The sequence below is a fragment of the Heterodontus francisci genome, chromosome 40, assembly GCF_036365525.1.
Source record: "Heterodontus francisci isolate sHetFra1 chromosome 40, sHetFra1.hap1, whole genome shotgun sequence".
In the NCBI taxonomy this organism is placed as follows: domain Eukaryota; kingdom Metazoa; phylum Chordata; class Chondrichthyes; order Heterodontiformes; family Heterodontidae; genus Heterodontus; species Heterodontus francisci.
Genome location: NC_090410.1, coordinates 3469574 through 3496380, shown reverse-complemented (window position 1 = coordinate 3496380; position 26807 = coordinate 3469574). Strand labels below are relative to the sequence as shown.

Below are 26807 nucleotides of genomic sequence, written 5' to 3'. Positions count from 1 at the left end.
TGCTTTAACACTCCCATCACATCATTTTAAAATGCAAATTTACTGTTAAAAGTGTTAAATAAGTTAGATGTGGTAATTCAGACAACAAACTTTGTGTTGAGGGAAAGATATGGAATAGAAATTAAATATTCTGTTACGCAGTAGCCCTGTAACAAGCCTAAAGATTCCTGAACAGCCCAGTGGGTCCATCACCCCTCATGTTACAAGATATCTGATGCCCACCAGCAGGCAATTGTAAGCAGCATACAAAAAGCCAAACTTTCCACAACTTTAAAAAAGCTTTATAGTAAACTCTTTTGAATAAACACCAATGATCATTTTTGCAGGTTTTGACTCTTCCCTCTAGCTGCTCAGTGTGATGCTGTTTGCATTTTCAGTTTGCTCTCCCATCCACTGTGCACCAGAACTTAGTACCTAGTCCCACTCAATAATGGTTAAATACTTGTGCACAAAATAGTAGCTGCACATTTCAACAACTTGCATTTATATAGTGCCTTTAATGTTTCCCTTGCAGTTTAATTTTTATATACACACACAGAATGTTCCCCACAAACCCTTGACGGTTATGAATCCTCAGATGCCCTTTATGAAGAGTGTGTCTGCTTCCACCCCTCCCTGCCTAATGCACCAATATCAGCACCGCTCCCTGTACTCAGTGGCTTCAAGAGGAGGAGAAGCAGCTGAAGTGCAGGAGGGAGTACATGGGAGAAGGGGAAGTATACTTGCACTGGAACAGAAATCAGCAATCACCTGAAATTCAGCTTGGGATCAAAGCTGACCAACCCCACTACTGTGTTTTCTGTAATAAGTAGCAACTTCCAGGAACATGAAATAATAGCACAATTCAGGAAGAAAAAAAAAAAAAAGAGTTCCAACTTTTAAGCACTTTTGGATATTTATTGTTTAGTAAGAAAATTACTTTCCTGGTGTCAGACAGAACACAAAGGGATGTCCTAACTTCACACCAGAGCAGAGATTCCTGATTTCTTTAGAAGCTTCACTCTGGGTGGATTTCTTTAAACTGAGGTTCAGTAAATGGATGAATGGTTGGGTTAAATTCTGGAAGAGGAAAAAGTGGAGCGGGTGGGGGGGGGGGGGGGGGGGGGGGGGGAGAAAAGAGGAAGAGGCAGGTGTGGGAGAAGAAATCCCAACTTCTTACTCTGGGTTTTGATCACGAGTAAGAAGTGTTTTTACTTTTAATGAGTGAATAGGTGTGGAATTTGAATCTAATTTTACCCCACAGTGTATCCGCATGAAAGCAGTCGTTTTAGGATACCTGACCCCCAGACCCAGGACTGATGCAGTGCTGATTTCTTGCTCTCCTCTCCCAGAGGAGCCAATTAAAGCAATCTGACCACTCCAACAGAAAACTGAGGCAGTAAGTGTTGACATGTTGGTTGAATCTAGTGGTTGGCACAGCCAGGCCCAATTTCATTCTCACTCAACATCCACACACTTTCTGGGAGTGGGGAAATGGCTTGCTCTTAAGTTTGGGAAACCTGCCAGACTTCATCTCCTCCTAAGGATCAATTACTGCTACCCAGTGAAGATCAGCACAGCCCAGATATCAAACCTGGGCCATTTCAGATCTGCATGGGTCAGTACACACTGCGTGGGACGCAGTTACCAACAGGTCTTTTTATGCTTCGCAAACAAAACAGAACTGCTCATCATAAACAAGTAACTAAGTTAGGAATCCATTATGCCACGTCCAGATGATGCCAGGACTACTGGTCTGTGAGGGACATTAATGGCTATACCAAAACCAAATAATCTTTGATCCATTATCCAGGATTTGCAGTTGTGTGCGAGAGAAATGAAGGGCCTCAGTTTATATGCACCCAGAAATGAAATTGTTCCAGCATGTTTAATTGTCAAGGTGCTACAAGTGAAGTGAAACTTCAGAAACCAGGAATGAGTCCGTTCCAGCCTTGGAAAAGCAAAATATTTAAAGGAACAGGCATATTTTGAAGTTTGGCTATTAAATTGAAACCCACCCCCAGCAGCAAAAACTGCTTCAGACTTGAAACATTTCAACACCAGCTCTAATCTTTCATACTTCAAACCCTCCCCCCTCCCAAAACCCCCTCCAATTCTGTCTTGAGAAGTACAACTTCCCTTTTACACGAGGAAGCAAACCTGCTGCAAAAGGTTCTTAAAAATAATAATTGTGTAATAGAAAAAAGGTTACTTAACTTGTTTTAAACATGTATCGTAGCTTGTAAAAAGGGAGGAGTGAACCTTCAAACACAATGAACTTTAAATGACTTTGGTTTAGATCCTAATCCAGTTTGATCCATTCCAGACCTTACCAAGTTCCTAAAAACAGCTCGTGTCTGAGTTAACTAGCCATCCTGCATTACTTACACCCTACTTCACAGACATAAAGCCTCACAACTCTATCAAGAAAAAAAAGAGTCACAGGATTTTCTCCTTCATTTTTAATGAAAACTGGCTGGGTATTTCTGTGCATGTTTCCAAAGCAACAGTGTATACCCTTCCCTTATCTCAGCCCAATTAAATTTCATGTGGAGCTCAGGACACAAGAATTGAACCCAGTCTCTGAGTTATTCTATTTAGGGATCTTGCCTTTCCTTCTCCTGAGCTGTACAGATAACTAGCAGTAGATATACTTCAATTTCAGCTCCAGTTCAGACAAATTTCAAAACAATCTTTATGGTAGCTGATTCAAAAGCCTGAGACCTCAAATGCTTAATCCCACTGTGTTTCACGAATTTTAAACTGTTGTCTGAAGAATTGTTTTTTTAAAAAAAAATTCCATGGTGTAAAACTTACATGCAGTGCAGCTTTCTAATCAGACACAAAGTGCTTGATACACAGATGAAGGGGGGGGGGGGGGGGGGGAAAAGAGAGGAGACAAACTGGGTAAAAAAAGGACTCAGGAAACCCTGAATTAAGCCACAAAACCTATGTAAACGTGGGACAAGACCCTGCAAGAAATGAAATTTTTCCAGTTCCTGGATTTGAAAAATATTAAAAAGTCTGACACTGGAACACACAAAGCCTATCAGGGCCTGCGGGAAGCTTTAGCACAGTTTAGGGTTTGCATGTTCCTAAATGAATAGCACTTTTTAAAGAGTCAGTTAAACAGTCTAACTGCTGTCAAAAATTATTCATTCATAAGGTCTAGAATGGAAACAGATTGAAGTGGTTGTTCAGTTTTTGTCAAGTTACCCAGAAGACACTGGAATACATAACTCACAATAGCACCGTACATTCACTAGACACAGAATACACAAGGTTGCATCATACGCTGTACAGATGTCTGAATAGGAACAGGGTTAACCTTAAAGGGGGGGCCTGCCCCTCTTATACCCAGTTCAAGCTTCTAATTTCAAGTGTTATTCTAAAACAGGAAACTGTTGCTATGGTAATGTCCTGGGCAGCTGTACAACTGTTGATACCAAAAAAGAAATCTCCACAACAGACCAACACACCCGAGGGTGGTAAAGTGGGATATTTATAAAACCTAAATCTTATTTTACTTAGTCTGTGGAGGGAGAAGGTAAGATTCCTTAAATGAATCAACACTAAATTACTGCTCATTACATTGGCTGAATACAAAAGGACGAAGCCAGAAATTGAAACTTCTGCAGAATTGCATTTTATGATGCTCAGTGCGTGATTTAACCCAGACTGCCTTAAAGGCCACAGTGACTAACTGCATTTTAATTTAAACCAGTCCAGAAGTTGTAGTGTGCCTACGTGACAGATAAGTGATTCAAAATTACTAAAAAAAAAAATTGTTCAAGCAAGGAAAGCATCCCATATTTCATCAGGACCCAATTTTTAAAAAGGTACAATATTTATTTAAACAGCAGAGTGGCGATGCAGGATGTTTACACATTCTGCACTTCCTCATATAAAAGGGAGGGAGAGGGCAAGTCACCAGCTAGCCTGTACTCTGGCAGTCCAGCTACATACAATGCACACAAAAGCCCCTCCCCAACCCCCACCCACCTAGTTTTGACCCCCTGCAAAAAGGCCTCCTCTATAAAAACAAAAAAGGGAAAAATATTTAATATATTAAACTCATCCGGACTTTATTCTTAGTGACCTACAGCATTCACACCACTACAGATCAACAGACTGACTTCCAGCAAAAAAAATCCACCAAATCTAAATCAGTGAAAATCTATATTTTAGCAAAAGATTGGAAAGGATTTAAATGACGACTTTTGGGGCAGCTGTCTTTATTTTTGTATCATTTAATTTGAGCAAAAAATGATGCATCATGCAGCTTGAAACATTGTTCCCCAATTAGTCACACATCAGCCTTTCACCAATACAGCAGAGACATCCTTTAGGGAGTGAACTTTGCAAGCTGGCCATGCATCAATGGCAGGACTCCAAATGGCTTTAGAGTTCAGTTGAGTAGGAAGAGGAACGGAATTGGGTTGAGGCTGAGAAAGTATAAAGAACATGGTGACTCAAAGGGCCAAGTATTTGCAATCTGGGGCTATGGCACAGGTTGTGTTCCAGCTAATTTTCAGCCAAGTGGGAAGCAAACAGTTTTGAGGGAAGAGATGATACAAACTTGGCTGCGGTGTCTTCTGACTTGTAAACAGTTATCAACCTTTCACGCAGTTTGGAACAGGTAGTTATATTTTGGAGAATACATACTAGACTTGCATTCCCACAAGAACCAGCTACCCTTCCAATTTCACTACATTTAACTGGGGAAATCAACGCGAAATTTGTAAAGGATAGAAGCTGAACATTAAAGCCTAACTTTTAAAAATTTATATCGTCTTTATTAAAGAAAACTAAGCGTAGTTGGTGAAGAGCCATGATTTTACATAGCTAATTTGGCATCCATGGCACTGAGCAATGTAAAGGAAGCAACTTCCATGTCCAACTGCAACCGTGAACTGTTTTTGGAGGTGGCATAGAAAACTGTGGCATCTAAAGGGACGAGGGGAACATTGCAAGAAAGCGAGCCACTCTCCCAGCACCAGAAATGGTCAATGCATTGAGCCAAATGCAGCATTGAGGCATACACTGTAGCAGTGTAGCAAAATACAAAGAGGTGACAGGAAACATATCTAGGGACCTCATTTTCATGCAATTATAAAACTGTGTGCTTAAGTAAGGGGTGGGTTGTTGTATAAAAAAGGTAAATGAAGTGGGAATACGCACCCCACCATTCTGAAGGCAGGTTCGGAGCAGGAGGCTGTTGTCTACTATATTTTGGAATGGCAAAAAAAGGAGCCATCATTTCAACCTCTCTTTGGAGTCTGGATAAACCACATAGAGATTCAAATGTAAGAAGCATCTATTCACTCCATACACAGTTATGCCAATCAGTCAGAATCTTTGGCAAACTACCAAGGCATCCATCCTGGTTAATAATGCGCCCATCCATGGCTTTTGTTATATAATCCACCTTTTTAAAGAATACCTTTCCTGCTGCTCGATGGTGGGAGTTGTAAAAGTACATTTCATGCAGCAATCGCAAAATCAAAGGCACAAACCTCAAAAGGGATTTCTGATGCTGTGCAAGATGACCTTTTATGCAAAATTATATTTTCAATTGGATCTTGTGAAAACTTACTTCTCAATTACATGCCTCCTTATCTTCTTCTGTCACGCCACTGGAAGTGTGAAAAACAAGGGTTTTGCTGTATATAGGAGAGGGAATTGGTGATTAGGAAGGGTTCACCTCCAACCTTCCCATGAGAAGGATGGCCAGCTGCCCCTGCTCTTGCACGGATAGTCCAGTTTTAATTAGGACAGTCACTCAGCAATTGTACTATGAGAAATGGACAGGAATTTTTTTTAAAAAAAAGAATGCGTTTTTATGAGCAGGCAATTCCTTGCATGGGGTAATTACCTCCCATTCTTGCTGCACACATCACTGATCACATTCTTTTTTCTTTCAGTCTAGTTTCGGGGTGGGCAGATGTCATCCAACCCCAGTACTCGCCTCTTCAAGACGACAGCTTACCCAACTTGACAATAAATCTGTTGACCAGTGTGACAGGACCATTAAAAAAAGCCAAAGTCATTTAAAGTCATGCCTGTGTTGTACATACCCCTCCCCCCCTAAAATGTAAACACATAAAACTTCTTTGCTGAAGCCACAAGACTCCAAAAACAAAATGTGATTCTTATAAACAGGCCCTTATATAACTGATACCCTTGAGAATTATTCTCACTTTTCCATACATACATTTACTATATACATGAAACCGTTCTTCTTTGAACATACACATTTCCCTCCCCCCCCCCCCCCCCCCCATTCTGTGCCTCATGCTAGAAAATTATGACCTATGAACTCTCTTTAAATGCAACTGTAAGCAATCAGGGAGGGTTACACAAATACACATCTCCCCAATTTCTTGCTTCTGTTAAATTTTTCAAAATATATGGTTACCTTTCTTACATCATTACAAAAAGAAATATTGTGTTCCGAAAGCACCAACATTACAAAATTGCAGGTCTTTTTTGTTGTTGATACAGATGTTGCATTTTGACTAATCAGGAAAGACATGGGGGCCTTTACACCCCCACCCACCTCCCTCTGACTAGAGGCAGGGCACTGGCTGTTTTTGATGCAAATAGCCTGCAGTCCTGTAGTTGCATATTTAAGTTTAGACATTTTTTACCATCAATAAAGGTGGTACGAAAAGCAACTATACTTGAAAATAGTGAAACATCAACATCCCACTTGGCTACAAAAGACTTCTGCATTTGGGCAGCAAACAGAATTCTCAGTATGTAATAACACTGAATATCTGATCTCTTCCCAAGGCCTCTTTATTGGGTGTTTAAGTGAAGCACCCATGGGTCCTTCCCCACAGTGTCACTGCTCAATAATCCAACTGGGGTGCCCCTGTAGCAAGCCATGTTTCAGACTCCTCCCACTGACACCCACTCCAAAGCCAAACCTGGTCAAACAGATCAGAATTGGCAAAATTCATGGCAGGTGTAACTAGCATCAGGGCAGACCTTCAATTCCATTCTAAGACACTGTAAGCAAAGAGTTCCCTGGGGTGGGTGCGTTATAGGTTCTACCCCAGAATTTCAGCAGCAAGATTCTCAGCTGCTCTGGTACCTGACCAAGAGCTTTAGGGAAAAAAAAAGTTTGTTCTGATCCAGGTTCACAAGATTACTGTGCAACTGTAAGCACTATAAACGGAGGAAGGTTGGACATGGAGGTAGAGAAGGGGAAGGGAGGGGATTATTTCTGGTTTATTCTTACATGGGACATGAAAATCAGAGCCTAGTTTCTAATGGTCAAGATCCAACATCAGAAACACTCGCTCAGTTAGTGTGCAAGGCACTGGAAATCTCAGCTCCCAGAAGGGCTTTTGGACAGATAGACAGTCTGTTTTTCACTGCCTGCAGGCTTTGCTACAAGCATCTAAAACAGTGTCAGACAATAAAATTCTTTCAGGGCCATTCACTTCTTTCAACCTTCCCAAAAATCAATGCAAGCGTAGAAATCCCGTCTGGAAGGAGTCAAACACTACTTCCAACTCCTGCCATCTCTTCATCCACAGCCAATGTTCTGAAAGTCCGTCAGATCATACTCCTCCAAATTCCCAAAAGATCAAGATGGCATCCATGAAATTCCAAAGTAAAAAAGAAAAAAAAAAAAATCACACTGATCCACAGCTAAATGAGATGAGAGAGAGGCATCGAGGCTCCTTCAGAAGCTCAGTCATGGCTAAGTTAAACAGGGATAGGTGGGAGAGGGAAAGAACATCTGGGCATACACCTCCTGCTATAAAGCCATAGTTGTGAAACCGGACAAACGATATCAGCGAGAGCGCTCAGTTCGAACTGTGCTAATCTGGAGCCTGTTCACAGATGTATTTCTGCTGTCTATACAAGCACAAACATACAGATGCATATAAGCAACACAATAACACCAGATAAAAAAAGATTAGCTGTTTTCCCATTTTGCTCACTGCATTGATTATTCCTCTTTGTGGCTCCTCAACTGGAGTTTGCTGGAGCAGACTGAATAATGCAACAAGATTCTTTTTTTTTTTTTAAGTAATGCAGGCTTCAGAACAGAACACCTCTTTTACATATTTTAAAACTTCCTTAATGGTTAAATTGTATGCATCACTTTGACAGTTGAGCAGAGGTTTTAGGTTAAATTAGTGATAGACAGATACAAATGCCAAACCTGTACTACTGCCAAGTACTGCATGCACTGGGTACCAGACCTATATGACAGCACAGTATGTACAGGTTTCTGTTAAGACCATTGTATTATCAGCCAAGAGTTCCCGTCTCCTCTCTTTCTGTCATGAGCACTGCTCACCACCTTACACTGTCAATCACTAATTTCATGTTAGTTCCCAGTTTTCCTTAAATTAAGTTTTGAGCTATATGATTTATTTGTACCGGTTCAGAACCTTTTACCAGATGGGTACTGAAAAAAGTTAAAACAAAAATATACTGGAAAACAGACCGGAAGTAGTTTGGATTCCGGTCTATTCCCCCAAGGTTAAATAAAGATCAGCGAAGATATACATTGTAAGGTGTAGTGACCCTCAAATTTCAGTGGCATTTCCTGCAGCTGCTGTGTAATGTCAGTCTCTCAATAAGTGTTCACAAGCAAAGTACAGCGTACTAAATAGTCGATGTCTTGTCCACTCCATCTGTTTGAAATAAAAAAGGAAATTATTTCAGTGAAGTACCAAGACAAGGGCACTGCCATTACCATCAGTTCTCTTCTAAGCTTTCCTCTCTTCCTGCAATGCTCCAAATATGCCATCCTTCTTGCATTCTCACCTCCCTTAGTCTTTCAACCCTTTTGAATCCAAGGGAGTGTACAACATCTTCTATCCCACCTTTTCCAATCTTGGTATCCTGCACTTTACCCTACACCTCAATAAAAAAAGACTTTAAGTTTCATGTTTTGGTAACCTGAATTATGACTGAACAAAGCACGCAAGTATTGCACGACTCAATGTAAATTAACATTACAAAATTTCATACACCTAACATGCGGCAAAAGTTTATTAGCTTGAGTATTGCTGAGTAAAAAAAAAAAGACATTCTGTCGAAGACTTTCAGCTTGCACTCATCAGGACAGAAGCCAAGAATGCCAAATTTCAAAGGGAGCAACAATTTATACTGCATGAGAAAAGGGTGCTGATTGGTTGGCAAGTTTATTCTCATCAGTCGAGGTGTTACCTTGGAGAATGCACCAGGGAACTACTGTTCCCCACGCTTTTGTTTAATTCAAAAAAAAGGTGCAACTCTTGGAAATGTTCCTTTTGCCTGCAGAGGACAGGTCCCTGCATATGATTACGTAGCTTTTACCAAGCACAAGCGAGTCACATTGCGAGCCTAACTGATAATCTTAAATTGGTTAGTTTAATTCTTAGCACACTTGGGATTGTTCAGTAAATGCTGCCCAATCGCAGAATCACATCTAACATTAGACATTGCATTCTGAGTTTTGAAAGTACAGGATGGTTGAGTACAGTCAGTACGCTGCTTTTTGCCAACAGCCGAAGGGACGTGCTGTTTGATACTATTTGCCAGCTGCTGGGACGTACGGCCTACGCATCTGACATCACTAATCAGATTAGTCCTGCCAACCAATCAGCACCCTTTTCTCATGCAGTATAAACTGCTGCTTCCTTTGAAATTTTGCATTCTTCTGTCTGTCCTGATGAGTGCAAGACGAAAAGCCTGAACAGCATGCCTTTTTCGTTAACGTGCTTAGTGTTTGATAACTCATTCCAGCTATTTCTAGAAGGAACTTCTTTAAAAGAGTAAAAATCCATACTTTCAACATTATGGAGATAAATAGAGTGTGAAGAAGTTTAAAAAGAACAGTGATCATTTATTGGGGAAGGGAGTGGGGTAATACTTGCAGCAGCCTTGGTTCTCAAGACTCATTCGACCTGTTACATTCACTGCTGCTGTAGCAGGTTCAACTTTAGCTGCTGCACAAACTACTGGGACTTGATATGTTAGCAATCTTTTCAAATACATCTATTAAAATTATGCCCCTGATGGTTTGTGCGTCAGTCCAATCTGGAGCTGATCAACACTAACCAAGAGATAAAAACAGAAAGTGCTGTAAATATTCAGCGTATAAGGTAGCATCTGTGGATAGAGAAACAGTTAACATTTCAGGTTGATGATCTTTCATCAGAACTGGGAAAAGTTAGAAATGTAAATCAGTTTTAAGCAGGGGAGGGCGGGGAGAAAGAACAAAAGGGAAGGTCTGAGACAGGGTGGAAGGCAGGAGCGATTAAATGACAAAAGGGTTGGTGGTGCAAGGCCGAAGGGAGTGGTAACAGGACAAATAAACAAACAAAAAGATGTGTCTAGATGAGATGCAAATGACAGATGAACAGCTGCCATCCGAAAGCCAAAAGAGGAGAAAAATGAGCAGATCGACTGAGGAGAAAGGAAGACATATCGAAAGTGCTGGGATGGAATGTTGCATCATCAGAACAGATGCTACAGATGGAGAAGCTGGGTGTGACGTAGTATAGTCGAGGGAGCTCGGAGAGTCAGTGGGCTTGTAGTGAATATTTGTTAATAGCCTATCCCCAGAAATGGAGACAGAAAAGTTAAGGAAGGGAAGGGAAGAGTCAGAGATGGACCACGTGAAGGTGAGCAAAGGGTGGAAATTTTCCAGTTCAGCGCAACAGCAGGAAGCGGCACCAATAGAGTCATCAATGTACTCGAAAAAAAAGAGGTGAGGGAGGGGCCTCAAGTAGGACTGGAACAAGGAATGTTCCACATCCCACAAATAGGTAGGCATAGCTAGGACCCATGCAGGTACACATTGCAATGCCTTTTATTTGGAGGAAGTGAGTGGAGATAACAGAGAAGTTGCTCAATGCGATAAGTTCAGTCACGTAGAGGAGGCTGGTGGGGATGGAGAATGGTTGGGCCCCAATTTAAAGAATTGGAGAGCTTTCAGACCATCCTGGTGGGGGTTGGAGATGTAGAGAGATGGCAAAGAGGAGACAGTTAGGGCCAGGAAATTGGAAACTGTTAAAGTGGCAGACAGCATCAGACCAGTAACAGATGCAGGTAGGAAGAGACTTGACAAGGGGAGATAAAAAAGGGAGAGAGCTGGAAGAAGAAGAAATCAGTTCGGTGGGGCAGAACAGGCTGAAACTATAGGTTACCAGGGCAGTCCTGTTTGTGGATCTTGGGAAGGAGGTAGAAGTGGGCTATTTGGGGTTAGGGGACTATGAGATTGGAGGCCATGGAGGGAAGACCTCCAGATATGAGACGAGGTCAGTGACAGCCCTGGAAATGATGGCTCGGTGTTCACTGGTGGGGTTATGGATTAGGTGGGAGGATGCGTCAGAGTTGGTGTTTGGCCTCTGCAGGGTAGAGGTCAGTTCACCAGACAACATCACTCCTGTTGCAGGTTTGAAGACAATGTTGGGGTTTGACCTAAAATAAAAAAAAAAAAAGAGTGCAGCAAGCGGAGATGGAAATAGGTTGGAGCGAGTGAGGGAAGCAGAGAAATTTAGACTGCCAACGTCAAGCCAGCAGTTTTCAAATGAAAAGATCTAGAGAAGGCAAAAGGCCAGGGGAAGGGGTCCAGGTAGAGGGAGAATATTGGAAATAAAAATGAGAAATGCTGGAACCACTCAGCAGGTCTGGCAGCATCTGTGGAAAGAGAAGCAGAGTTAACGTTTCGGGTCAGTGACCCTTCTTCGGGACTAACAAATATTAGAAATGTCAACGGTTATAAGCAAGTGAGATAAGCAAGGGAGAATATTGGAGATGGGCAAAGGGATCCGCTGTGTGGGGGGAAATAACTCCTGACCAAAGAAGTGGGAGCGGAGGTAAAGGCGACAGAACAGCTCAGCATCATGTTCAGCTCAAAATTCATTGTAGCAGCATAAAAGGGATGAAGCTTAGGCCTTTGATAAGGAAGCAGAATAGGTCCAGGATTCATAGTCTGCACTGGTGGTTGGTGAGGCATAAATATAGAAAGTTAGCCAGTGATTTTTCTATTGACAAAATGACCTGTGGTTGAGCATGGGTGGCATGGGAGGACTGATGAGCCTCAGATGTGAGCCCTCTGCCAGTAGCTCCCAAAGTGAAGAATGTCCTCTTGGATGAGGTACTGTGGCACAGCCTTACCCAAAGAGGAGCAACAGATAAAAATAAAAGATGTTTTTTTTCTGGCAAAATTTCCCATAGGATCAGCAGATAGAGGAGACTACCATCTAGACAGGATTTATACCCAAACCAGAGGTGAATCCACTGCAGGAACCTGCCTTCCTCCTCTAAATATTTTCCACTTATAATACTGAACGTTCTTACTCTGAAATGGACTAATCTCACTGTATAAATACTCTGGTCCTAAAATATCAACTGTGCAATCCATGACTGCAGACACTTACCTCCTAAGGCGTGCTCGGTCATACTGAGACACAGAGATTCCAGTCTGGTATTAATCTCCGGCTCTGTCACTGGCACGTGACATTCTGGTAAAACAGCACAAAGCCTCAGTAAATGTTCTATTTGAACAGCAACATAATAGAGAGCCTTCCTGCCAGTGTAGTTTCTTCCTCCCTCCCATGTTTCTCTTCTTTCCTCAAAAGGTGCCGACTGTAGCTAACATTTGTTTTCACGGCATTAGCAGCTCTTCAGTATTCATTCCTCATGTGAGCATGGACAGTGTCAGCAGGCTGCTCAAATCACATAAGACACCAAGTGGAGCCTGACTGTGTTCTCACCCATCATCTGCAGATGTACACTTTCTAGCAGGAATCATTGGACAGTGATTAGCAGTGGGAACCTTCATTAATTTGTCTGCTCTTACCCCACCCGCCCTCCCAGTCAATTCTAATCAATTCTAACAGAATCTAGAATTATATAGCACAGAAGGAGGCCATTCAACACATCATGCCTGTTTTTTTTAAATAAAAAAAGTTATCCAATTAGTCCATTCCCTTTAGCCCTGCAAATTTTCCCCCTTCAAGGTCAACTTGTTCAGCAGAGTGGTGATCTTCTAATCTGTGTATCTCAGTATAACAAAGTGCAGTACATTCATTTACTACATCAAGTGATGCTGGAGGGCAGGGTGGAAAAGAAAAGTTCTCTGTGCAACTTAAAACTCACTGAGGATAGCCAATAAAAATACTTCAAGCATCCCTCAGTTTCTTCTACACCATCAGTAATAATAGCAAGGATTATTTTCAGGCACTTCAACTGGTCAAGTTAGAAATAAGCAGTGGGAAAAAACTGGTCTTGCAAGCAAATTGCACCTCATTATCACAGCAAACCATTTCCCACTCTGAGGGGGGAAACTGAACCATTTCAGGGTGATGGAGGAAACTATCAAGAGCCAAAACACAACAAACCTGGCTGCTGGAACATCAGGATGGCTTGTGGGGAGGTGTGCACTGGTAGCGAGTATGTCCGTTGCACAGAGCTGCGACTTTGACTCGGCATGCTGTTACTGCCACCTGGGTTTGCAAACCATAGGTTCTACACAAACAAAGGAAAACATGTCAATCGCACAGTGTGTTATAGTTTGATTTATTTTCCTCTTTTTAGTAAGAATGTAGGAATTGCTAGATGACAAAAAGGCCAAGGTCCATTCTGCTACTATTCTTCTAGCCAGATGATGCGATAGTGGAGTTGTTAATAATTAGAACTTAATTGATGCTTCCTCAACCCACTTTGCTGAACAAGTCAACACTTGCTGGATTACAGTTTCATGGGTGTTACCAGCTGTTTGGTACTTCAATCAAGGGACACTTCTCCAATGTGAGACGAGATAGCGGATGCCGGCAGAGTAGCTGACTGCAGAGGGCAGCAGAGCTGACCCTGATCCTTCCTCATCCCAATGTCCACACTTTCAAGGAGAGGATTGGTGATTAGTTATCAGGGCAGGTGTCCTGGCTAATTTTTCCTTCCCTAACCCGAGAGCACATAGAACTATTGTAGTGCTCCAAATGGGGTACGGTAGCATAGTGGTTATATCATTGGACTAACGATTTGGAGACACGAGTTCAAATCCCAACACGGCAGCTGGGGAATTTAATTTCAGTTAATTAAATAAATTGTGAATAAAAAGTAATAAAAATAATAAAAACCATCAGTAATGGTGATCCTGAAACTACTGGATTGTCGTAAAAATCCACCAGTTCACTAATGTACTTTTGGAAAGGAAACCAGTTACCCAGTCTGACCTATATGACTCCAGATCGACAGCAATGTGATTGACTCTTAGCTGCCCCCCTGAAATGGCCTAGCAAACCACTCAGTTGCACAGAGATGGGCAACAAATGCTGGCTTTGTCAACAAAGCCCACATCCCCTGAACAAATAAAAAAACACTACACAAGAGCAGAGCTGGATTGGGCTTTCACTCAATCTCCACATCCACTTTGTAAAAAGAGGCACTCTATGCGCAACTTGGTCTTACTGATTTTCCCACAAGTTCAGGTCTCCTCATGGCCAGAGAAGGGAGAGTGAAAGATGCCAACCTCCCATTCCCAATAATGAATGGCAGCCAAATAGTTTCACCCCTGATTTTCCATCGGCCAATGATATACACAGCTCAAGTCAAGAAAAACCAGAGTAACAAACCCCACTTTTTTTGGCCCATCTGATATTGGAGGACAAAACTAAGATACTGAGCAGGTGAGAAATCCAATGTGCCATAAAAGGGTGGGAAACACTGGGCAGGGAGTTCCAGAGGTCAGGGATGTAGTGGCTGAACAGTGGAGACAAGGGAACAGTTGAAGATACCATACTTAGTTGTTAAAAATAGAAGCTAAATTTATGTTTCCTGTCACCAGCAATGCAGCACTTTCAAAGTTTAGTTTCATTTTTTTTTTTTAAACTGCATCTTTTTTTCTAATTACTTGCTTTTCCTTCCAGAACATTGAATACTCGGGGGGAAAAAAAAAATGATAATATTTCCCTCTCAGTTCACCGATAAACAAAAAGTAAAAGTCAATTTTATTGCATTACACCCATCACTTGCTTTATGCCAAAACTGGCAAGAGGAACACTTTTCGCATTGTGAATAAGGGCTGGTAAAAGAACTGTACCAGCAGTTCGGAAACAATATTAACATTTGCACTAATAGCTTCTGCTTTCACTATTACACCAGATATGGCAGATCACAATATGCAGAATATCAATTTATGTTTAATTTTTTGAACTGTTGCACTCCGTGACAGATGTCAGTGCTGAAGAACAGTCAACAAACAGTTTAACATTGCAATAGCATGATATGTCCATTTCTCATACCAGACATTCTGCCAACTCTGATCAATTACTGTTGTTCAGTGCCCATGCCCAGTAGGAGCTGCATAAAGACTGCCCAAATACATTTCATGGATGACCCTTGTAGGCAAAAAACAAAAAAGATGTTTATCCCATCAGTCCAGGCTGGATTTGAAGTCAGGATACAGGAAATGATACTGCACACTCCAATCTCTGACAAATTCACTTCTGACAGTACTTACACTAAAAAGATTGTATAAAGCACACCTTCCAAACTTGCTAGTACCTTGCACTTGTATTATAGGGAAAATGCACTAACCTGCCTGCCTTGGCTCGTCAATGGATTAAGCGTATGCCTTGGAGAAACACCACCCAGACTAGCAGCAGAAGTGCCAATCAGACCCATGCGGTTTGCAGACAGACCCCGAGGAGGCACCTGGAATGGCCGTTGGCCTCGTCTGCCTAGCCCGCCAACCACAGAACCGGCTGTGGGAAGCGAACTGGACTGACTGAAACCCCAGCTGGAAGGGAGAGAAGTAAAAAGATCTTATGAATTCAGTATAAACCAGAGGACAGCAAACACCAATAATACTTTACCAGTCAGCCAAAACAGGACAAGTGGTCAAAACCAAATTAAACAGAGTGCCTTTAAGCCTCCACAGCCCTTTATTCAACTGATTTTCCCTCTTTCTCCTCTTCTGAAGTTGTTGACTCCTGCTTGGCCAACAGGTTTCGTCGCCTTTACTTACCATGTTTCTGAACCAGATCCTCTCCTATCCAAGTCCACACACATGTACATTCCAGTACAAGTCATCAGATACAAAATCAGGAGTGGGATCCACAAATTATTTTCCCTCCATGAAGCACTGAGGCCAATTGTAATGCCCCAGATAGCAGCTCCAGTTGAGACTACCTCCAGTGCATATTAGGCAATAAGCTGTCCCAAAAAACATTCATATTACTCCAATAGGCACCATATACCTTCACATCATGCACTGTGCTTTTACTTATTTCACAATGCCTCACATTAGCACCCCCAAGTAACATCAAGAGTCAGAACGAGTACATTTTGGTTTAAATAAACTGGGTGCCAGCCATGGCTCAGCAGGTAGCACTCTCACATCTAAGTCAGAAGGCTATGACTGTAAGACCCACTCCAGAGACTTGAGCACAAAACCTAGGCGGACACTCCCAGTGCAGTGCTGAGGGAGCACTGTACTGTCAGAGGTGCAGTCTTCCAAATATGTCAAACTGAGGGCCCACCCCATCTCACCCCTCAGGTGGATCTAAAAGATCCACCAACACTATTTAGAGTTCACACTGGTTGTCCTGGACAATTTATCCCTCAACCAATATCATTAACACATTTAGTTATTTTCACATTACTGTTTGTGGGACCTTGCAGTGCACAAATCTATTGATCCTATATTACACAAGTGACTACACTTCATTGCTGTGAAGCACTTAGGGACATCTTGAGATTATGAAAGGCACTACATAAATGCACTCACAGGACAGAGGAAATGGGATTAGTTAGGACGGGTGCTTGATGGTTGGCGCAGGCGCGTTGGGCCGAAAGACCTGTTTCTGTGCTATAAAACTCTACGACTATGGCAGTTTCGTCAGACTGCAGATTGTAACTGAACCCGGAACAAAACAGCCTCTCTCCTGGTTGGATCTCTCACAAGCCTCCACACCCACTGAAGTGAAGGCCTGCTACTCAACCCGAACCAGACGGGACCAGACGACATGTGTCGGATTTGGGTCGGGTCGGGCGCCTCTTCTGGATTGTGCTGGACACACAGTAAGTGCTCTGCCAGTAAGTATTAAAAATAATTTTAAAAAAAATTTAGCTGAGCTGGGAGCCCAGGACGAAACGGAGTCTGCACAGTGAGCGAGTGATGTCACTATGATGTCATCACGTATGCGCTGCAGCTTCATGGAGCTTCCCGGTCGGAAGGGAAGTAAAGGGATGGTCAGGTCGGGCTTGGGGCGAAATTGGAGGGACTCCGGCTGGGTTGGGCCCGCTGTGGATCGGTCGGGTTCTGGTCGGGTTCTTTTTCCCGACCCCTAAGCAGGTCTTTACACCGAACTTGATTAAACCTCAGAAAAGACTCCAACATTGAAACAAAATTAAGCGTGCACTGGGGCCCAACCAACAGCAAGACTTACTGGCAACCAAAGACTCCACATTGAACTTAAAGAACCATAAATAACTACCAGATACTGTCTCAAACTTTTCCCCTTTATTTAGTTTTAGAGATACAGCACTGAAACAAGCCCTTCGGCCCACCGATCTGTGCCGACCATCAACCACCCATTTATACTAATCCTACACTAATCCTATATTCCTACCACATCCCCACCTATATATTTCCCTACCACCTACCTATACTAGGGGCAATTTATAATGGCCAATTAACCTATCAACCTGCAAGTCTTTGGCATGTGGGAGGAAACCGGAGCACCCGGAGGAAACCCACGCAGACACGGGGAACTTGCAAACTCCGCACAGGCAGTAGCCAGAATTGAACCTGGGTCCCTGGAGCTGTGAGGCTGCGGTGCTAACCACTATCTCTATCCGTGTGTGGGTTTATCGCGTCGCATACTCATAGTCATTAACTGAATTAGAGTTTAAGATTAATAAACTGCCACCTTTCTTCCTAAAATCCAAGAAAACCTGTGATTTCTTTGCCTTACAATTGGAAAGCAGCGAACAAAGATTCACGGAGGGGTGGGGGTGGGAAAGCTAAAAACACGGTGTTTTTAAAATTAAACCCTGTTACGGTTAGAGTAGGTAAAGGCTGAGTGGGACTCCCTAGACCGTTATCTCACCTGGTCGTAACACATTCAAGTAAGTGGAACAAATAGAGCTAATCTGAGCAACATGCACACTATTAGTTTGTTCTAACAAGCAGATATCACATGCATTAGTCTCTGCGAAAAAGGCAGTTTTCTAGTACTGGTCTGTTTTAAAACCAAAAAGCCTTGCATGTAGGAAGTCTGAAATCTAATATTTCACAGGAGAGTCTTCCCACTGCATATTATGTATTCCCGACTTGCTCCTCACTTTAATTTTAGATTTGTACAGAGAGCATAGTGCTGGTATTCTACTTCCATATACCATGGACTGAATTGCTCCGGTTAAGAGACATACTGGATAAATCAAGTTGGCACAGATAAATCTGCTACAAGTGGCTTACACTATACGGTTAATGATAATAAATAGCATGGCAGTAATTGAAACTCAGGAGTTCTGCTGATGCTGATAAAAATCACTTGATTGAATTCATCCTTTGTTACTCATTGCCATCAATTATCCTAAAAATAGCAACTCTAGCATTCATTTACCTTGACAACCATCAGGTAATAAATGGTATGGGTGTGACTGGATTGGAACAGATTCAATCATGCTTCTGCAGTACTACAAACACAATTTGCTACAACTGCGATTACCAGTACGTTCATAGAGTCAGTTATACAGCACAGAATCATGCCCTTCGGCCCACCTTGTCCGCGCCAGCCATCAAACCTAACTATTCTAATCCCATTTTCCAGCACTTAGCCCGTAGCCTTGCATGCTATGGTGTTTCAAGTGCTCATCTAAATACTAATTAAATGTTGAGAGTTCCTGCCTCTACCACCCCTTCAGGCAGTGTGTTCCAGATTCCAACCACCCTCGGTGAAATTTTTTCCCCTCAAATCTCATCTAAACCTCCTACCCCTTACCTTAAAAGGTAAGGCCCCTGGTTATTGACACCTCCACGAAGGGAAAAAGTTTCTTCCTATCTACGCCCCTCATAATTTTGTACATCTCAATCAGGTTCCCCCTCAGCCTTCTCTACTCTAAGGAAAACAACCCTAGCCTATGCAGTCTCTCTTCATAGTTGAAATGCTCCAGCCCAGGCAACATCCTGGTGAATCTCCTCTGCATCCTCTCCAGTGCAATCACATCCTTCCTATGGTGTGGCGACCAGAACTGTACACAGTACTCCAGCTGTGGCCTAACTAGCATTTTATACAGCTCCATCATAACCTCCCTGCTCTTATATTCTATGCCTCAGCTAATAAAGGCAAGTTTCCCATATGCCTTCCTAACCACCTTATCTACCTGTGTTGCTGCCTTCAGTGATCTATGGACAAGTACACCAAGGTCCTTCTGACCCTCTGTACTTCCTAGGGTCCTACCATCCATTGTATATTCCCTTGCCTTGTTAGTCCTCCCAAAATGCATCACCTCACACTTCTCAGGATTAAATTCCATTTGTCACTGCTCTGCTCATCTTACCAGCCCATCTATATCGTCCTGTAAGCTAAGGCTTTCTTCCTCACTATTTACACCACCACATTTCGTGTCATTTGCGAACGTACTGATCATACCTCCTATATTCACGTCTAAATCATTAATGTACACTACAAACAGTAAGGGTCCCAGCACCAATCCCTGCGGTACACCACTGGTCACAGGCTTCCAATCGCAAAAACAACCCTTGACCACCACCCCCTGTCTCTGGCCACTAAGCCAGTTTTGGATCCAATTTGCCAGATTGCCCTGGATCCCATGGGCTTTTACCTTCTTTGACCAATCTCCCATGCGGGACCTTATCAAAAGCCTTACTGAAGTCCATGTAGACTACATCAACTGCGTTAGCCTCATCTACATACCTAGGTCACCTCCTTGAAAAATTCAATCAAATTTGTTAGACATGATCTCCCCCCGACAAAGCCATGCTGACTATCCTTGATTAGTCCCCGTCTCTCCAAGTGGAGATTAATCTGTCCCTCAGAATTTTTTCCAATAGTTTCCCTACCACTGATGTTAGACTCACTGGCCTGTAATTACCTATTCAGTGTTTAAAACCAACATTCTGCAGTGTCCAGTACATGAAAAGTCATTCACCTGTAGGCCTTATTAAAAGTGGCTACATTGCTCCTTTCTTTGCCATGAAAGCCTTGCTATCAAGGTTTCAACATACAAAGTTAAAAGCTTACTGCAAAAAACCTGTATGACTAGATGGCATAAACTCCCTACTCCTAGTTCCCCACCTCCTCACTGGTCTCCCTGCTCTGTACACCAATTACATTTGCAGCTGTGCATATGGGACCTTTTACACTGAGCATTTTTAAAACTGCCTTCTGAAAAATCTAGCATTTGGAAGTCGGCACCTGGCGTTCAGGTGCTAAATTCAGTCTTTGGAAACTGCCTCAGATACACCACACTGCCAGGATCGGAACTAAGGTCCAAAGCTTAAGAACTTAGAGCACACTATAGGACCCAATAGTGGCAAGTTCAGGATTCGTGCCAGAACTATATAGATGTTAAAAATCATTGCACTGCCTCTGTGTTGCAAAGTTTCTTCAACTGGATCATGAAACCAGTGACCACTAGCCTTACAACCAATCAGGTCCCCAAACTTTGTTGCCAGGGACAAATTGGCTCCCAGTACTACATTTTATTTGATTATTTCAGTCACAAATATATTCCAACAACTTTTTCTGCAACATACTGCTGCCATGACAATTCAATATTTTTAAAGGAGTGAGGAACTAAAATAAAATTCTATTAAAAGCCCCTCAAACTTCCCATTCACATTGCAATTTCTCTGAAATCTATCTATCCCACAATATACATAATCAGTAGTCTTGACCCACAGGATGTTCTCACTCACAAGCGCAGCACTGCACCCCTGTACAAGATCTAATGTGAAGAACGCATGTGCACAGACTAACCATGTGGCCCATGCACGCTCAGGGGTTCCACCCATACCATGTTAGTTCATAGGGAGGCTCCCTCTCAGCAGCACAGGTCCCACTCCCTAGCCCCAGCTCGCTACCCACAGTTCTTCAGAGAGCTTGGAGCTTCTCCATGTCTCCCTCTCACCACATGTACACCCCCACAGTCTGCTGGCACTCGTGTACACAACAGCGCTTGTACTTCCTGAATGAACATTTGGGGGATCTTGGAAGCTCGATAACCCGTCAATGCTCATTTTCCCAACTCTGGATCCTCCTTGCAAACCAGCCCTCCGTGCAGCTCTCTGCTGCACTTACTCCCCTCTGTTACTCTCCTTGTTATTCTTAGTTATTGTCTTCCTGGAATGAAAGCAGCAAAAGGGTACAATTTGGAGAGCGCGAATAGCAAGAGGTGATAGAGTGGAGAGCCACAGCACAGAAAGAGCATGCCTGAGAGAAAGGCAGACACAATGACATACTGAAGTGAATTTATAGAAATACAAAGAAGGGTTAACAGAATCTAAACAGAAAATAAGGGTCTGTTTCAAAACTGAAGCAGAAGCAAAAACTGACAAAGGTTCTCCTTCAAAAATGTTAACTATGTTCCCGATTTTGCAGGCCATGCTATGAAACTTTTATTTCAGATTTCCAGCTCAGTGCTTTGCCCCCATCCATCCCCCAAGATCTCATGTAAGATACAGAAAACTCACCTTCTCTGACGGACACCTGGCATCTCCAGCAAGGCCTTTCTAGGAAAAGATCTCAGCAGCTTAAACACTTGTTGCTTCCATGAGAATAGTCTTTTCTTCTGTGTTTCAGTAAATGCCTGAAACCAATTACACATAAGTGATTCACAAGCAGTAGATATAGTTTGTGCGATTTCCCTGCCATTTATTTAACAGATGAAAATCATTCAAGACTCCAGACAGCTTAATACCATTGCTCCTGATGCACACACAGAAAGCGAACATTACATTTGTAACAGATAACCCTCTTATCAAAAATGTGAGTAACATTTTGAGCAGGGCAGTGCTATTGTAAATACACTTGCACATCAGGATGAGTAATCAGTTAAAGTTATTCACATTTTGCAGTGATGCGAATGGCACCAAAATTTAAGTTACAGGGTAGGGATTGGTGCAAGGTTGAGCCCTGGTAAATTGCACTTTGTGGGAGATCAGAAAGGGAGAACTATTCCATGGCAATCCCTGCTACCCATGAGCAGCTCATGTCCTCGTGCCATGTACCTATCCTCTAAGATACAAGACATCAGAAAGAACAGCGAAAAAAATAGGAAGGGGGTTTGGGGGTGGGGGTGCAGACAACTGGTCCAGAAAGTACTTCTATGGGAGGGCAATAAAAAAAATGGGCACTTTTTAATATATAAACAGATGAACAATTGTAGCTCCCGAGTAACAATTGGGAGGTATGAACGAACTGCATTAGCTTGACAATTCAGAATCCGATGACATTAAAGTACAAAACATAGCCTGAACTAATTAATCATACTTGTGAGGGACAGTAACACTGATGAAAACCAGAATTTTTCAGAAAGAAACCCTGTATGTGTCGAATGAGCAGACCCCAGCAAGGGCTCCAGTAGAGAAGGTGACAATCTGTACCAATATTCTTGGGCTGGTCATAAAGAATCTGGTCACCTTGGGTTGCTGTGCCTGATGACTATCCAGTGAGTCACTGGGAAGTGTGTGTGTGCTCACTGGCGAGAACAGGATAGAGTTGGCTTTGATCCATCCACAGTCTAACCCAACGCATGAGGAATGGCTAATTGGGTGACACTGCAGGGTCCTTGGTACCCAGAGACCATATTCTAGCAACAATTCTGCATGTGTCAGCTTAGCTCACTGGTAGCACTCTCACCTTTGAGTCAGATAGTTATGGCATCAAGCCCCATTCTAATGCATAATTTCAGGCTGACACTCCAGTTATAAGCACTGGGGCAGTACTACTGGATGAAGCATTAAACCAAAGCCCCATTTAACAGTTCAGATAGATGTAAAAGATTAGATTTCTTTTGATAATGCCAAAGAATCCAAAGAAAAGCAGGGAGTTCTCCTGGTGTCCTAGCCAACAATTCTTCCTCAATCAATACCATCCGAAACAAATGATCGGACTATTTTACTGCTGCTTGTGGGACTTTACTGTGGGCTAACTGGCTGCCATGATTGCCCACAAAGCAAGTGATTACATTTCAGAAGTAATTTATTTATTGGCTGCAAATCTCTTTGGGATGTTCTGAAAGATGCAATATAAAAGTTCTTCATTTCCCCTCCAAGAGAGGGCAGAACTGAAAAAAAAAGTTAAGATATGGGATCTACAGCCTCTTTTTACTTTGCTGATTCGAATTAGATACTGTTTTGGGCTCAGAATGGAACATGGGAACAGGAGACCACCATTCAGACCAGAGATTCTCTTTCACTGGATTGAACAATTCTTCTGAAAAAAGGAAAACAGTTCCAGCAATTGGAAAGGGGTGTGCATTTCAAGGACATATTACCACCACAGGACACAGGATGGTAATTCCGCCATCCCATACCATTACCTCAGGATGCAGTGTTCAGTACCATTCGCAACTCCTCAGATACTAAAGCAGATCATGCTGGCATGCAACAAGACCTGGACAACATTCAGGCTTGGGCTGATGAGTGGCACACAAGTGCCAGGCAACGACCATCAGCTGGCTGTAGTGTGCACCATCTTTAAGATGCACTGCAGCAACTCGCCAAGTCCCTCCTTCGAAACCATCTTCCAAACCGGTGACTTCTAACATCTATAAAGATATGGGCAGCAGATCCAAGGGGCCACCACCACCTGCAAGTTTTCCTTCAAGTCACACACCATCCTGATTTGGAACTATATCAATTCCTTCACTGTTGCTGGGTCAAAAACCTTCTCAACAGCACTGTGGGTGTATCTACACCCTGTGGACTGCAGCAGTTCAAGGCAGCAGCTCACCACCATCTTCAAAGACAATTAAGGATGGGCAACAAACGATGGCATTGCCAGCGACACTCACATCCATGAATTTTAAAAAAAGGATGGTATTACCCCCATCTCAATCCATGACCACAGGATGGTATTCCTCGCTGCCACCCGCACCCTCCACCCCAACGCCCCCCACCCACAACCTATACCATTACTACAGAATAGTATACCCATCATAACATGCAAGTACCCACCTCGTGAGCCAGGCACTTCTCTAGGAGCTGCAAGTAAGAGCTTATATTTTCTTCATCTGGTCTGGACACCAGCAGCTGAGTGCAAACTGTAGAAACACGAAATAGATTTAAAGCTGCTCTGGACTAAATTCTACAATCAAAACAGAACATATCCATTCTCAGCCTCTCCTCCAAAGTATCCACAATCAGAGTCTGTGGAACAGTGTGCCAACGTATGAGGTCACCTGCCCTTAACCTGCTCTCTACCAGAAAGAGATCAGGAGCGTGAGAAAACTTGGAATAAGACTATTAGAGGGAGCTAAGTGACAAGCCAAATGCAGCAAGAGAGAAAATGATGTCCATCAGGAAGCAGACTAGCTGCTTATATTTTAGAAATCTGCATATTGCAAGAATGGTAGATTAAAGGAACTTCTATAGTTTGGAGCTCTTGTCAAAGAAAGAGTCAGAGTAGAAGACAAAGCAAAGAGTTTCAATTTCAACACACTGGATGAAAAAGAGAAGGTAATGTATATCTAATACATTCAGCCCGCTCCTCAAGACACATGGAACAGTTTCCAGTCTGTGGGACACCCTGCCTGCACTTACTGTAATGCCCACAATGGTTTTCAGAACCAGACATCAAGCCCCTTTTCAAAAGGAGACAATAATAATAAAACACATCATTTTTACATATTAATTGGTTAAAAGCCCATTTCAGTCCAACTGCTTTCTTTTTTTCTTTTGGGCCTCCTTATCTCGAGAGACAATGGATACGCGCCTGGAGGTGGTCAGTGGTTTGTGAAGCAGCGCCTGGAGTGGCTATAAAGGCCAATTCTAGAGTGACAGGCTCTTCCACAGATGCTGCAGAGAAATTTGTTTGTCGGGGCTGTTGCACAGTTGGCTCTCCCCTTGCGCTTCTGTCTTTTTTCCTGCCAACTAGTAAGTCTCTTCGGCTCGCCACATTTTAGCCCTGTCTTTATGGCTGCCCGCCAGCTCTGGTGATCGCTGGCAACTGACTCCCACGACTTGTGATCAATGTCACAGGATTTCATGTCGCGTTTGCAGATGTCTTTAAAGCGGAGACATGGACGGCCTCTGGGTCTGATACCAGTGGCGAGCTCGCTGTACAATGTGTCTTTGGGGATCCTGCCATCTTCCATGCGGCTCACATGGCCAAGCCATCTCAAGCGCCGCTGACTCAGTAGTGTGTACAAGCTGGGGATGTTGGCCGCCTCGAGGACTTCTGTGTTGGATATACGGTCCTGCCACCTGATGCCAAGTATTCTCCGGAGGCAGCAAAGATGGAATGAATTGAGACGTCGCTCTTGGCTGGCATACGTTGTCCAGGCCTCGCTGCCACAGAGCAAGGTACTGAGGACACAGGGCTGATACACTCGGACTTTTGTGTTCTGTGTCAGTGCGCCATTTTCCCACACTCGCTTGGCCAGTCTGGACACAGCAGAGGAAGCCTTTCCCATGTGCTTGTTGAATTCTGCATCTAGAGATAGGTTACTGGTGATAGTTGAGCCTAGGTAGGTGAACTCTTGAACCACTTCCAGAGCGTGGTCGCCAATATTGATGGATGGAGCATTTCGGACGTCCTGCCCCATGATGTTCGTTTTCTTGAGGCTGATGGTTAGGCCAAATTCATTGCAGGCAGCCGCAAACCTGTCGATGAGACTCTGCAGGCACTCTTCAGTGCGAGATGTTAAAGCAGCATCGTCAGCAAAGAGGAGTTCCCTGATGAGGACTTTCCGTACTTTGGACTTCGCTCTTAGACGGGCAAGGTTGAACAACCTGCCCCCTGAACTTGTGTGGAGGAAAATTCCATCTTCAGAGGATTTGAACGCATGTGAAAGCAGCAGGGAGAAGAAAATCCCAAAAAGTGTGGGTGCGAGAACACAGCCCTGTTTCACACCACTCAGGATAGGAAAGGGCTCTGATGAGGAGCCACCATGTTGAATTGTGCCTTTTATATCGTCATGGAATGAGGTGATGATACTTCGTAGCTTTGGTGGACATCCGATCTTTTCTAGTAGTCTGAAGAGACCACGTCTGCTGATAAGGTCAAAGGTTTTGGTGAGATCAATGAAAGCAATGTAGAGGGGCATCTGTTGTTCACGGCATTTCTCCTGTATCTGACGAAGGGAGAACAGCATGTCAACGGTCGATCCCTCTGTCCAACTACTACCTCCAAATGCCAGAGACCCTGGTGTCTCTTTCTGCAAGCCTCTAGAATGTACTAATGCTCTTTTGAAGGCAAGATGGTTAAAACTGCATAAAATAGCCCAAATGCAGACTTATTGATAATTCAAGAAAAACCAACACATGCCCTGATTGCTGTCCAGCAATCCCCAGCAAGGCTTGGCAATCCCCATAAAATCGATTTCACGACGGGCGGCCATGCTCCCTCTCCATCCCGTCCACCCCCAAATCACACGGTGGGGCAGCATTGGCGACGCCATTCAGTGTCACCTGATCCAACAGCAGGTGCTGGCAGCATTTTTACAGGGTGGTCCTATGATGAGAGGCTGAGTAAATGGAGTCCATATTCTCCAGAGTTTAGAAGAATGAGGTGATCTCATTGAAACATATAAGATTCTGAACGGCTTGACAGTGTAGACAGAGAAGTTGCTTCCCCTGACTGGGGAATCTAGAACATGGGGGCACTGCCTCAGGA

General features: G+C 43.2%; 1 protein-coding gene across 5 annotated transcripts in view; it reads right to left on the bottom strand.

Annotated features, from left to right (window-relative positions):
- LOC137352977 (protein Smaug homolog 1-like) overlaps positions 1-26807 on the bottom strand; it is an 89907-nt gene that overhangs the window by 5628 nt on the left and 57472 nt on the right. For 3 of the 5 annotated variants that reach the window (XM_068018814.1, XM_068018816.1, XM_068018815.1), the window contains 6 exons: positions 24149-24234; positions 21662-21777; positions 15538-15739; positions 13341-13467; positions 12378-12461; positions 6249-8639 (listed from right to left, as the gene is read on the bottom strand). In XM_068018814.1, coding sequence (XP_067874915.1) covers positions 8611-8639; positions 12378-12461; positions 13341-13467; positions 15538-15739; positions 21662-21777; positions 24149-24234 — 644 coding nt within the window. In that variant the 3' untranslated portion in view covers positions 6249-8610. Of the gene's footprint in view, positions 1-6248; positions 8640-12377; positions 12462-13340; positions 13468-15537; positions 15740-21661; positions 21778-24148; positions 24235-26807 lie in introns of those variants that run through there. The other 2 variants (XR_010969799.1, XR_010969800.1) reach the window with 2 other exon arrangements.